The 14503-nt window shown below is 38.2% G+C and overlaps 1 protein-coding gene across 13 annotated transcripts in view; it reads left to right on the forward strand.

Annotated features, from left to right (window-relative positions):
* The window catches only part of UNC79 (unc-79 subunit of NALCN channel complex), a 239798-nt gene that overhangs the window by 188184 nt on the left and 37111 nt on the right, over positions 1 to 14503 (forward strand). For all 13 annotated transcript variants that reach the window (XM_036071607.2, XM_078054135.1, XM_036071606.2 and 10 more), the window contains 4 exons: positions 41 to 126; positions 1042 to 1215; positions 4334 to 4402; positions 7366 to 7476. In XM_036071607.2, coding sequence (XP_035927500.1) covers positions 41 to 126; positions 1042 to 1215; positions 4334 to 4402; positions 7366 to 7476 — 440 coding nt within the window. The remainder of the gene's footprint in view (positions 1 to 40; positions 127 to 1041; positions 1216 to 4333; positions 4403 to 7365; positions 7477 to 14503) is intronic.

A 14503-nucleotide genomic window follows, 5' to 3' on the forward strand; every position in this document is an offset into this window, starting at 1 on the left:
GAAACCCAAACACTACTAAATCTGATTGTTGACTTTCCAGATGGGACTTTTTTACGGACCTTAGCCACGTCTCTGATGGACTTCAATGAACTGAGCTCTATTGCTGCTCTCAGTCAGCTCCTGGAGGTAGGTTCGCTTTGATGACACCTCTAAGCCCCGCCCCTCCTGAAATCGCGGCTGAGGAATTAATTCAGTCATTTAATTTAAAACAAATTTATGTTAAATACAAAAATATCAGATTCATCTTAAGTAATTTAAATGTTTAAAATTAATTAAAAATAAAAATTGCCAGTGCACGGAAGCATGTCAGTTGGACATTGCTGTTTCGTGTGGATTTACTATTTATTTAAAGCTTCTGAACACCCTCAGCTCAGGGGTGATTAGGCAGCTGTTAAGCACACTCCCCTCCATTGAGCATTCAGGCTTTCAGGAGGTGCGGTGGGTAGAGCCGCGCGCACTGTATCGCGAGACTTGGATTCAAGTGTCAGCTTCCCTCATTTGTTGTATCGCGAGGTTTGGATTCAAGTCCTGCGTCTTTGCTCCAGCGCCAGACTTGACTTCAATTCCCGGCTCCATTGCTTATTCGTCGTTGTATCACAACGCTTGGGTTTTTGTGTTCCGCACCCTGTTTATTAGCTCTCTGTTAGCTTGGAGGGTTGGCAGGTGGCCCTAGAGACTTTCCTGCTTCTGTAGCCGTTATGCTCAGGCTTTGGCCAGCGGAGTTTACAGCAAGCATCATTCGTTGTGTTTTCTTAGCGCCTAACCACGCTCACTGCAGATCCTTAAAAGATGTTTCTTATTTCTTGCTCACATTTCACCTTCTCTCACTGAATTAAACGTCACAGTTTTTCCCAAGTTTGTTTGAATTTGTTGATTCTTCTCTTACTCCTCCTGCCAATTACAATGAATGGCCTATATAGTAGGCACACAGCACAACTTTAAACCGTAAATATGTGATTTTTAAAACTGATCTTCGACAAATAGCTGTCTGAATCCCCACGTTGTTTCAGCAGTTGATTGCCTATGCTTTTGTGTTTTTAGGGTCTAAATAACAAAAAGAATTTACCAGCAGGGGGTGCTATGATACGCTGTTTGGAAAACATTGCTACCTTCATGGAAGCTTTGCCCATGGATTCTCCTAGCAGCCTTTGGACCACAATCAGCAACCAGTTTCAGACATTTTTTGCCAAGCTGCCTTGTGTTTTGCCTCTGAAGGTAAGTCCAGGATTTCCTTTTCAATTACGATCTTACGGTTTGCCAACCATCTGCTTAGATTTAATGTTTAATAAAAGGCTGTACAGAATCTGTGTTAGGCACCAAGTGCAGAGTATAATGTAGGTTGTGCTCTCCAAATGTTACAAACTTAGGGCAGTATGCAGTAGGTATTTTGATAGTGATTTCCTGTTTCCAGTTGATTTTTAAAAATTAGAAAGATATTAGATTATGTTTATATAGAATTTTTTCTCAATAAATGTGTAAGTAAATAAATACATAGTTTTGTCTAAAAGGAAACTAGACATACAATGTAAAGCTAAGTTTCAGAGAACTGTCTAAAGGGAAATGATTGTTTATGTGTTTGTGAATAAAGTATTTGCAAAACCAAGACGATATTATATTTCTGTTTGGCTGCTTTACCATCACCACCACCGCTCCCTCCCTGTATCCACCATACCATCCTCCAAGAATACACACAAATTACCTAGCTGTGAATCTGGTAACCTAAGGAACATTTTCAATACGAGCCCATTAAATGCAGAAGCAGAACTCTATGCTGTAAAAGCTGGAAGAGACCTATAAAAACCATCCCTTTCCAATGCCCCCATTTTCCAGATGGCGGACTGCAAATTCAGAGAGGTGATGGCAGTGTGAGGATTAGAACTCCAGTCTCTTGACTCCCGGTCCAGTATCTTTTCCACTAACAGACTTCTACAGTCCTTCTAAAGCAGGGGTGAACTGAAGGCATTCAGTCTAGTAGTAGGCAGAAAGGAGGTGGCTGGTCGTGGCCATTTCTATGTCTCTGAACGTCATTTGCTTCACAAGCTTTTTGTGCTTTATGCAAATTGCAGAAATATTCAGCTCACAAGAAAACCAATCACTTGTTGATCTGACGAGTGAAGTTACATGTTGGCAGCACCATTTCTGAAATGAGTATTACATGTATGAAAAATGTTTTATAAAGACGAACCACCCCTGATAATGCCCTTTTTCAAATTAGCAGATTTGGAATATATGACCCCAAAATGAGGTCTGTAAGGATAATTCAGGGACCCTTAGCTTGGTGTATTCTGTTTTCTTGGAGTTTAAAGTTCCCACAAGAAGCGGGAATACTGAGATCTTTACCATCTCTCACATCCCATGATCCTGTCTGCTCACAAATCTGGAGTCGCTGAATAAACCCAAACAAAGAGGTTTAGCATTGTACTTGGAAACTATGTATGTATATAGATACTGTACATGCACATGTAGGAGATCAAGTGATGCATTTTCACATGGCCCCATAAAACCTCCCCATTCAGGGCTATTCATTGCTTAACGCCATACCCTTGAAGAGAAGGAGTGGCTCAGGCATGGCAAATTCAAATGCTTGTAAATGGATGCTAGAAGCAAAATATTTAACCAGTTGGAACTCTTGCTACCTGCAAACAACTGGTAAGCCTAATTTGTGATGATCAGCCCTGCCCATAGGGACCCTGACTGTAAGGTTAATGAGTGGAGTGATTTAAGATAATAGAGAGGACAGAGACCCTTGAGAAATGGAAAGCACCACTCCCTTCTAACGACTCTAGCTGCTACAGCACACTGGCCAATTGTGTGGGAATGCAGGCCTACTAGTGTTGGTCTTCCCGTGGTTTTGAAGATGATACTTCCTGATTTTTAAAACGCCATGGGGACCTGACGAACAACCAGTCTCAGCCCCTGGTTTAAAGTAATGTAAATGTCACGTGAACTCCGGTGGGTATTGAGCAGATTAAATAGACCAGTAGTTCGCTTAGAAGGTACCTGTAAAACGCTTTCAGAATTTATGTAAGAACTTGCCCTGCTAGATCAGATCTGGGCACTGCCTCTGATCATCTTCTGCTTTGTTTTTATTATCTGGGGAAAACATTAAACCGTTGAAAAACCTTCTGTAGTTTGTTCTCATCAGTTTAGAGAAGTGGCTCTCAGACTTCAGGGTGGATCAGTGTTCCTGCGGGACTTGCTAAAAGCAGATTTTTGGACCTGATACTGAGAGTTTCTGATTCATTGGAGGTACAGCCTGAGGATTTGCATTCTGACAGATTTCTAAGTAATTCAAGGTGCCAGTTCAGGGGTTCTACTTGGAGGACCACTGGCTTAATTTGTAATCTTCAAAAGTTAGTATGGTACACAGCTGCAGGGATTGAACTATAACCTACTATTGTGATATGTTTACAATGTTAAATAATAATGCTTATTTTTGTTGTAACATCCCCCCGCAACCAGTAAACTCAATTTAAAAAGTACATTTGATGTAGAATCTTGCCAAAATACAACTCTAACAGATTGGGGAGGCATACTTTTTTTCTTGTAGAAATTTTACTGTTTTTTCACAGGTGTTTGTCATGTCTTTCAGTAGCAAAGGCAGGGCAGATGAAACTGGTTCTTATTTGGACTAATAAGCCTAATGGTTTTAAATAGATCTGAGTAGTTTTGTTTTGTTTTTTTCCCAACATGGCCTTTGACAAATTAGTGTACCTCTTTAGAGTTGAACACATTTGATATCTACCTCCCCATCTATCTGTCAGTCTGTCTGTCCATTCATCCATCTATCCATCATCCATCCATCCATCCATCCATCCATCATCCATGCATCCATCCATTCAATTCTTTATCCAACTCTCTGTCTGATTTAATTTTAAGAATATATCTGAGAAATAGTTTAGGAGCTACGTTTAACTATTTAGTTGTTTAATATTATTTAATTAATAGCTTAAGTTTTTTAAACCTGAGAATGATTTTTTTCAACATGAATATATGGCATAGAAAACTAAGGAGGCAGCTATATTTGAGATTTTTTCCCCCCAAAATAAATGCTTATAAAAAATACATGAAGCGGGGTGCCTGGGTGGCTCAGTCGGTTAAGCGTCTGCCTTCGGCTCAGGTCATGATCCCAGGGTCCTGGGATCGAGCCCCGCATCGGGCTCCCTGCTCAGTGGGAAGCCTGCTTCTCCCTCTCCCACTCCCTCTGCTTGTGTTCCCTCTCTCGCTGTGTCTCCCTCTGTCAAATAAATAAAATCTTTAAAAAAAAAATACATGAAGCAAAAGATACATTAAGAAGGGTACTGACTTTTATTTTTTTCATATTTGTTCACAGTGTTCTTTAGATTCCAGTTTGAGAATTATGATTTGCCTCTTGAAGATACCCTCTACCAATGCCACAAGGGTATGTATTGTATGTTCCAGAAAAACAACCCATTGGTTATTCGGTTATTTTGTAATCTAAAAAGACAGGCATGTAGTAATACTGAAGAAATAGTTAATTGTGTACTGAATGTTTCACTTTCAAACATGGTGAAAGTTTCTAGTATGAAGAGTTCTAATACGTCACAAAATCGTTTTTTACAATTGGCCCTCTTTGTCCTGGGCATGGCCACCACCAGTCCGTCCTCTACACTATGATCTAGGTGATCCTTCCAAACACAGACCTTACTGCCCTGGTTCCTTACTTAAACATCTTTGATCACCTCTCATTTCTTTTAGGAGAGTGTCCAAATTCCTTAATGTGGCATACAAGAAGGTACTTCATTAATTTGCCAGCCTACCTTTCTAATTTCAGCTTTGGCTACTTGTCCCATCCCCCATGCCTCCTGCCTACTTCCAGAATCATCATCATTATCATCGAAACAACAACCGCTGTTTGTTGAGCACTTACCATATGGCAGGCATTATGCTAACTTCTTTATGTTTATAATCTTATTTAATTTCATACTTCCTTGCCTTGGCTTCGGCCATTTCCTCTGCCTGAAATGCTTTATGCTCTTGTTGGTGAGGTGAACTCCTCATTCTTCAAGATGAGAATCTGAATCCCATTTAAATTAAAAAAGTGAATTGTAATTCTCCGTAGCAACTTTCTTCTATATCAGATCCCACAATACTTGATAGAGCTCTCTGTAGTAACACTTAAATTGTATGAAAGTCTCCCCAGTGAGACTCTGAGCTTCCTGAAGTCCAGCACTGTGTCTCATTCACCTTTGTATTCCTGGGCTGCATTATATACAATGATGCAATAGTTCGTATAGCAAGGGCTCGTAACTACTAGTTAAATACCAAGAAGCCACATACCCGGTAACTTTATACCTTGACTGTGCTTTCATAAACTAATAGTTTATGCAGGAAAGTTGCAAAGAGATCATTTGGTCAAATCTGATCATTTAAAGCTAAGGAAATAGGCTCAGAGAGATGAATTGTCTTGGCCAAGGTTACATAGCTGGTTAGTGGAAGGTTTGAGACTTGAACCTAGATTCTTTGATTCCAAGTTCCTTGATTTTTCTGTTGTGCCTTATTGCCCCATCTCTGTGCTGCTTTGCTGGGTAAAAGAACAAGTTTCTATATAGGTTTGAATTCAGGTTCCTTTTTTTGATGAATAAAGATGCATTATGTATCAGCTGGAGCTATAGTCCTGTCACCATTCATCCATCATCAGTATTTCAAGTCAACAACGTTTATATAGAGCAAAGAATCCTGAATCAGCAGTACTATTTCAAAGGGTTCCTTTAAGATTTTCTATATGGAAAGCACTACACAGGTTTCTGTGGGGAATAGAAAAATAAAGGACAGAATTCTTATCCTCAGGCGCAACTAACATGTAACAGATTTATTTTTGTATCAATAAGGAAAAAGGATCTCAAAAATTTTCATATCCTTTGAATCATTCCTTTTCTGGGATCTCTTCTAAAGAAGAAAATGAAAATGTAAATTTCACACAAAACATTTATTGGGATGTTATTTATAATAAAATGTGACATTTTGGCCATTAAAATGGATGATTATGAAGAATTAAATAGCATTGGAAATTTCTTATGTTATTGCGTTAACAAAATGAAATTAACAAAATGTAGGATTGTGTATGTGTAAGATTTCAACCAAGTAAACTGGAGTGCCCCAGGAAGGGAGATATGTAAAATGTTACCACGAGGTGGTGGGATGATGGACTTTTATTTCCTCATCTGTACTTTCCTGCAGATCCTACCTTTGCACATTGAGCATGTTTGCTTTTATAATCCAGACCATTAGGACTATGGAGGTTGAGAAGTAGTGGAAATTATGGTGTGGAAATCTTTTGGAGCCCAGTTAGAATTCTGTCTTCCCTAAAGAGCAGTCCTGCCTCTGGAAAACTGCCCTGGAATTTGGATTTGAATTCCATTCAATAGCTGTATGGCCTTAGGCAAGCTCCTTGCCTACTTAAGCCTCAGCTGCAGAATAGGGACACCAAGAGCTCCAGAGTTCTGAAGCAGGTCACAGCAAACAGTGACCTAGGGCTCACTGCTGCCAAGCCCTTTATCTACATTACCTCCCCAATTTCTCATAGCAACACGAATGAGGTGGAGGCCCTGATTATCCCTATTTTACCTCCAGAGAGGTTAAATCATTTATTCCAGGTCACAGAGTGCTGGAGTTTTGTAAATAATTATGTGAGATTCTATAGCTTGTGTCATTAACTATTATAACATACTGTCTCTCCAGGATTGTTATAAGAAATTTCAACAAGATAAACTATATAAAAGCACCCAACTCTGCCTGATACTTAGTAGGTGCTCAATAAATGTTTCTAAATGACTTCAGAGAGCAGATGGATCTAAAACTGACCCTTTCTGGGTGGGATTCAGATAGAGAAACCAAAACTGTGCCTTCCTGATAAACACTGGCAGGAAGCTGGGTCGTGATGAGTTTTATCTAAGCTAATAGTGCTTTGTACTTACATGCAGGGTGGTTTGTGCTATTTAACTGAGATGTCAGGTTTCAAAGGAGCTGGATGGATGAGCCCATAGATGCCTACAGATTCTGAGAAATAGAATGGAAAATCCTCATCCAAACCTCATTGGGCCTTGATTGCTGGGAGTGGACATGAGGATAGGATCGGAGTTGATAAGATTTATAAATGATGCCACTTGGAAAAATGGATTTTTTTTGGAGCAATAAGATGATTAAATCATGCTCTTTATGGCATTGATTGAAGGTCCAGTTCTGTTCTTGTTAGACCAACAGAGTTGCTCTAGTAGCCACCTGGCACCAGATTTTAAATAAAGGAAGGATCCCATTAGTTAAAGTATCAGAAGACTTTAAGACTTTTTCTTTTTTAATGAAAGAATCAGCAATTGATTTTATTTGGTCCCAATCTCATTGCAGAGTCTGTTGGAGCCATTTTCAAAACTGCTCAGCTTTGTAATTCAGAACGCCGTCTTTACTCTGGCCTACCTGGTGGAGGTGTGTGGTCTGTGTTACCGAGCTTTCACGAAGGTAAGTTTGCCTCCGTGTTTGTTCCCAGGAAACTGAAGACTGGCAGGAACATTCTTTCTAACCAGTGTCAATGCTTGTTAGGTTAGTTGCTTCAGTATAGTTAAACATGAGCAGTTCTACTGAGGTCAAATAAGTATCATTGGGAGGAAACACTTTATGCAAAAATATATATATATAAGCTGTATCTTAAATATACACATTTGGAGAAATGAGGGTCATATGGTTTAGAAGAGAAGAGGTATTGTAAATGAAATGAGCCAGTGGTCTAAATGACCTCTTAAGGTCCTTTTCAAGTTCACCATCCCGTGATTAGTGGGCAAGCCATCACAGCATGTCATTTTTATACCCAAAGTAGAAAAATATCAGCTTGTCATTTATAAAATCCCGTAGAGTGCTCCTTAATTCTCATCACTTGTCTGTCTCCCCAGTTCTGGGTTCTTGGCCTCTGAGATTGTAATCTCATCTTTTGTCATCTTGCCTTCAAAATGGTTTCTGTATTGCGTTATGTTTAGTCTCCCCTGGCCCACTACTGAGGAAGTGGGAAAAATACTGCTTGCCCAGGGCGCACACAGCCTCGTTGGAGCTGGGGGACGCTATTCTAACGGAAAGGCAGGGCCAACTGGGAGCGTCTCTGTCCTTAAGAACAATGTGCAATGTTAACTCTTCCAATTTCCAAATGTTCCAAGTTTATTTTCGATGGGGTCTGTTTCTGTTGTTCCTTCTTGAACATTCAGAATATTCCTTTATTCATGTTGTCCATTTCTATAAGCCTTTTATTTTCCCCATTAAAAAAAATTAATTTTATATCAAGGCTTTCTATATATTTAAAATAATCTTGTCTTTTTTCTTACCATCTTGTGTCCATTCTGCCATGTTAAGTGTTCCATGATAATCTTCTCTTTAGTCTTTCTGATTATAAACTACTACTCTGCCTGGAACAATATGTTTTCTAACTATCCAAATAATCAGCATTTTTTTCTTCTTTCAAATCCTTCCTGAAAAATAACTTACTCCTTTTTTTTTTTTTGTCACTTAAAACAATAGATCCTCTGGTAGGGCACAGTACCAGAGACAATGAAAAGATATACAAATACAATGAAAAGAAGTCATTTTATTTCTTAATTTTCTTTATGCTTGGTTTGTTTAAATTATACATTTTTTAAGAGGAAGAACCGTAATGAGTTTGTGCTTTCAGTGCTGTGCACTATAGAGATTGATTACAGAGGACCTTCCATTATTTTGAAGTCAGGGTATTCCTAGTTTTGAACATTCATTATACATTAAATGCCCTCCTAACCAGTCGTCACTTTAGTGGCCTCCCACTTCTGTTGTCATGTACCCATTTCCAGGTGTCCAACTCAAAATGACTATTTCTTGTAGAAAGCTTCAGTCTTAGGGTGTTCCCACTTTCTTCATGGGTAATGGGAAGCTTTTGGAAATAGTTTAAGAAAGAGCACTGTCTTATTGAACCTTCTCCCTTATTTAATCAAGAGAAAAGGCATGGAAAGGTAAGGGCTTTGGAGACTTCTCTTCCTGGCAATCTGGCAGTCTAGATAATTGAAAATTGTCCCACTTAAAACAATAGAAGTGTTGGACAAAATGTAATGAACATGATTTTAACTGTTTAGGTAATTTTGTAAAAATAAAAGGGGCAAAATTGGAGAAGAAATTGAGAACCAGAGTGGTAAGCATATAAGCTGATATTGTTGTAGCAGTCCTCAGGTAGGGGAGTTACTTGTCTTAGGAGCTTTGTGGCTCGAGTTTTGTTTTTTAGATTTGCATATATCTAATTTTATTTTATTTTATTTATTTATTTTTAGTTGATGTGTAGTCAACATACAATGTTATGTTAATTTCAGGTGTACACTGCATTGATTCAACAATTCTATAGATTACTTAATGCTCACCACAATAAATATATCTGTCATCATACAACATTATTACAGTATTATTGACTATATTCCCAATGCTGTACTTTTCATCTCCATGAATTATTTATTTTTATAACTGGAAGTTTGTATCTTTTAATCCCCTTTATCTGTTTCATGCATCCCCTCACCCTTTTCCCCTCTGGCAACCACCAGTTTGTTCTCTATGTTTAAGAGTCTGTTTTTTGATTGTTTTGTTTTTCAGATTCCACATATAAGTGAAATTATGTGCACTTTCTTTCTCTGTCTGACATATTTCACTTAGCCTAATACTCTGTAGGTCTATCTGTGTTGTCTCAAATGGCAAGAGTTCATTCTTTTTCATGGCTAAGTAATATTCCTGTGTGTGTGTGTGTGTGTGTGTGTGTGTGTGTGTGTGTGTGTGTACACACACATATCTTCTTTATCCGCTCATCTATCAGTGGACACTTGCCTAGTGTAGATAATACTGCAGTAAATATAAGAGTACATATATCTTTTTTTGAATTAATGTTTTCATTTTCTTTGGGTAAATACCCAATAGTGGAATTACTGGATCATATGGTATTTATGTTTTTAATTTTTAGAGGAAGCTCCATACTCTTTTCCACAGTGGCTGTACCAATTATCATTAGTGACTTGTGTTTTAAATCCCACACAGAGAAGGTCTTGGGACTGTTTCAGGCTTGGAGTTGGCTCTGAGTCATCCCCAGCAGAAAGTCAGAACCATTGAAAGCCTATACATTTAGTAAAAGGGTGATTTGGAAAGAATATATTCTTATGTAGAGGTGAAAAAGAATGGGATATGAGCCTAGGAACTGAGAAAGAGTTATAGTTTCCCTTGAGAATTAGTAAACATGAGCCTATCTTTGAACATATTTGGAGTGTGAATTTAAAATACCTACATGCTCTGTGAGTCCCCAGAACGAAAAGTCAAGTAACATTGATACAGAGCAGGTAATAGCATTGGAGTGTTTGGTAGAAGTAAGCTCAAGATCAATCCTCAAACCTCTCTGGATGGGTAGGACTTCAATCTAGGCCCAATAGAATTTCCAGAATTACAATCCTGATGAACATGGGTTTACAAACTAAAATTACAAAGCATGTAAAGAAGTAATCCACCATGAGGTAGAGCAGCAGAGTCCAAAAGCAGCAAGATTATTCCCCATAAGAATTTCCAGTATTAGGGGTGCCTGGGTGGCTCAGTCGTTAAGCATCTGCCTTCAGCTCAGGTCATGATCCCAGGGTCCTGGGATTGAGCCCCACATCAGGCTCCCTTCTCCCTGCTTTTGTTCCCTCTCTCGCTGTGTCTCTCTCTGTGAAATAAATAAATAAAATCTTTAAAAAAAAAAGAATTTCCAATATTAGAACTATGTGATAAAGGCTATAAAAACAACCTTTAAATGACAAGCATATAAAGGATGAAGGAAAACCTGAGAAGAGATCTAGTCACTTTAAAAAGAAAGGAAAAAAGAACAGGTAGGTGAGAACAAAGCAGAAATTCTACAGATGAAATAGGCATAAGGAACTCAGCAGACGGGTTAAATAGCAAATAAGACATAGCCGAAGAGGGAGTTGGTGAAATGGGAAGAGGATCAGAAGAACTTGCGCGGTATACAGCAAAGAGATGGAGATGAAGAATATAAAGAGAAGATTGAGCATCTACCTAGTAAGTGTTTCAGAGAGGGAAAATAGACTTTTTATAAATTGTAGAATTGCTGAAAGCCGTAATTGCTCTGATTCGGGGAGCACAGTGGTCCCTAAGAGTATTACAAATAAACTAATGTTTTACCTGCTCACGTCACAGTCTGTGTGACTAGGTACAGCTTGACAGAATAGCCAAGACAAATGAAACATTTTAAGAGCAACCAAGAGAAAAGACATTCTACAGATAGACTGACAACAAACTTTTCAACAGCACAGTGGAAGCTAGAAGATAATGGAAAAAAATGTCTTTAAAATTATAAGAAAAAAATAACTGTTTACCTGGAATTCTCTACCAGCTAAGCTCTGATTTAAGAGTGATGGCTAGGGGCGCCTGGGTGACTCAGTCGGTAAAAGCATCTGCCTTCAGCTCAGGTCATGATCCTGGGGTCCTGGGATCGAGCCCCGCATCAGGTTCCCTGCTCGGCGGAGAGTCTGCTCCTCTCCCTGTTCCTGTTCTCTCTCTCTCTACTTCTCTCTCTCAAATAAATAAATAAAAAATCTTAAAAAAAATGAGTGATGGCTAAATAAATCAACTATTAGGAAAATAAGAAATTTTCTAATATATTCTCAACTGAAACAAGTACTAAAAGATACATTACAATAAGAACAAAACTGAACCAAGAAGGAGTGAAATGTATGAAGGACTGATGCTCTAAGAAATTGGTCAAGTAGAGAACTCTTAAGTGATCATTGACAGTATAAAGCAGTAATAATTAAAATAATGACTGGGTGGATACACAAACAAGATGACGCTAAAATACTGAATAACTACAAGATGAGAGGAGTATGTGTAGTTGGGGTTTAGAGTTAAAGCATTCAACATATTATATAAATCTTGAAAAAAATGAATCCAATAGTCCAATAATCATAATGAATATAAGAAATTTTTTTAAAAGATTTATTTATTTTAGAGAGAGAGGCAGGGGGAGAGGGGCAGAGGGAGAGAGAGAGTCTTAAGCAGATCCCAAGCTGAGCACAGAGCCCGTCTCAGGGCTCAATCTCAAGACACTGAGACCACAACCTGAGCTGAAACCAAGAGTCAGAGGCTTAACTGACTGAGCCATCCAGACGGCCCAGGAATTTTTGGATTTGATTTTTAAAATCCAGCTATGTGTTATTTATAAGAGATATATCTAAAACACATCTAAAGACACTGTTGAAAGTGTGAAAGAAAAATAGTTTAAAAATATACCAGGAAATACTAATTAAAATAAAGCTGAAACCAGTAAACGGAATTTAAGTTAAAAGGTATTATTATAAAAAAGGTTGCCCTGTATTGATAAAAGGAACAATTCACTAGGAAAATGTGACAGTTCTAAAACTTGTGCAGTTAATAATACAGCCTTAATACATGTAAACCAAAAAATGAATAGAATTACAAAGAGAAGTTGCCAAATTCATACTCATAATGGGAGATTTTGACACATCTCTTTCAGTAATTAATAGATCAAGCAGATAAAAAATGAATAAGATTTACTAGATTTGAACAATATAATGAGCAAATTGAATCCAATAGACATATAAAGAATCTTGAATCCACCAATTTGAGAATGTATTTTAGAAAAAGCAGGGGCACCTAGGTGGCTTAGTTGTTAAGCATCTGCCTTCGGCTCAGGTCCCTCTCTCGCTATGTCTCTCTCTGTCAAATAAATAAATAAAATCTTTAAAAAAAAAAAAAAAGAAAAAGCATATACATAACATTTGTAAACATAGGACAGGTAATAGACCACAAATAAAGTCTTTTATTTTATTTTAATTTTACTTTATTTTATTTTACTTTATTTTATTTTATTTTATTTTTTTAAGTAGGCTCCACACCAAGTGTGGAGCCCAACACGGGACTTAAACTCATGACCCTGAGATCAAGACCTGAGCTGAAATCAAGAGTCGGACGCTCAACCAACTGAGCCACCCAGGCGCCCCAGTCCACAAATAAATTCTTAACACACACTGGGGAATCTGTTTCAAAGAGACCAAGTTCTTTAATCACAATGCAGTTAAATTATAAATCAATAACAAAATCATAACCACATATAGGTGTTCAAGGGTGACCTAAAGAAGGCTCCACATCTAGGGGAACGCCACTTACATCTTAGACATACTACATTTTATGTGACTATTGAGGCAGGTGTAGAGATTTGGGGCCTCCTGGTTAAGTCCTAGAACAGCTGGGATAGGTACCCTGTACATAAAGCCACACCAGCTGAAAGGGCCTTAAACACACGGGGAACAGCATACGTGCACACATTCCTGGCACACACACGTGTAGGCAGCTAGGCCCTGTCCCAGCTACCACCCCGGGGACTGTCCCCTCTTGTCAGATGTCTAAGTCCTGGCTCCCTGCCAGATTCTGACTCTGACCGGTCCCTTTACAGGGGTGGGCTGTGTGTAGAATGTGTACCTGTGTGGTGCTGAGGGTGTGTGTGAGTGAGTGACAGGGCGTACACACACATGCAGCCAGACCTACCGAGTGCAGGGCCCTGGAAATGCACGCCATTTCTCAGGTTTGCAGGTATGTGTTAATATGTATGGATGTATCCTTTCTCAAATTCATACAAAGGTACTAATGGATTAATGGTGTCTGGGACCTGCTATATTTGGAAATTTGAAATATACTTTTAAATGATTCATACATCAAAGGAGATAAGAGAATTTGGAAAAATATTTGTAACGACACAAATATGAAAATACTACATTCTAAAATTTGAGATCTATAGCCACAGAGATATTTAGAAGAAAATGTATAGTCTTAAATACTTCTGTTGGAAAAAAAGAGAAATGAAATGAGCTAACAAGTCAAGTTGAAATAAGCATAACAGAGTAACTATAAGATGATTTAAAAGAAGGAAATAATAAAGATAAGAGCAAGAATTAATGAAATGGAAAACATAGCTACAGTGGAGGATCAGTACAACCAGAAGGGGGCTCTTGGGTTAGACTAATAAAATAGATAAAACTTTGGCAAGACTGATCAAGGGAAGCAGAGAAAAGGCCCAGATAAAGAATATGAGCAATGAAAAAGAGAATGTAACTCTAGACATATTAGAGAATTTGAAAGGAACAACTATATGCTAGTAAATCTGAAATCTTGGACAATAGGGACAATTTTCTAGAAAAATGTAACATACGACAACCAGGAAAAAAAGATGGCTAGGCCTAAATGATTAAAAAAATGGAATCACTAATGAGTAACTGTTGCAGTTTTAAAGATGACTTCTATTAAACACTGAAGGAACAGAGTGAGCTCTACTTTGTGCAAACTAATAGAGACTTGAAAGAAGGGAGAGCTTCCAACATCTTCTATGAGGCCAGTAGAATCTTGATCCCAACCAGACAAGGGCAGTGGGAGAAAGGAAAATTACAGGCCAATTCTACTCCAAAGGTATAAATATTCAGGTTGAATAATAGCAAAT

This window comes from Halichoerus grypus, chromosome 8 (genome assembly GCF_964656455.1).
Source record: "Halichoerus grypus chromosome 8, mHalGry1.hap1.1, whole genome shotgun sequence".
Lineage (NCBI taxonomy): Eukaryota > Metazoa > Chordata > Mammalia > Carnivora > Phocidae > Halichoerus > Halichoerus grypus.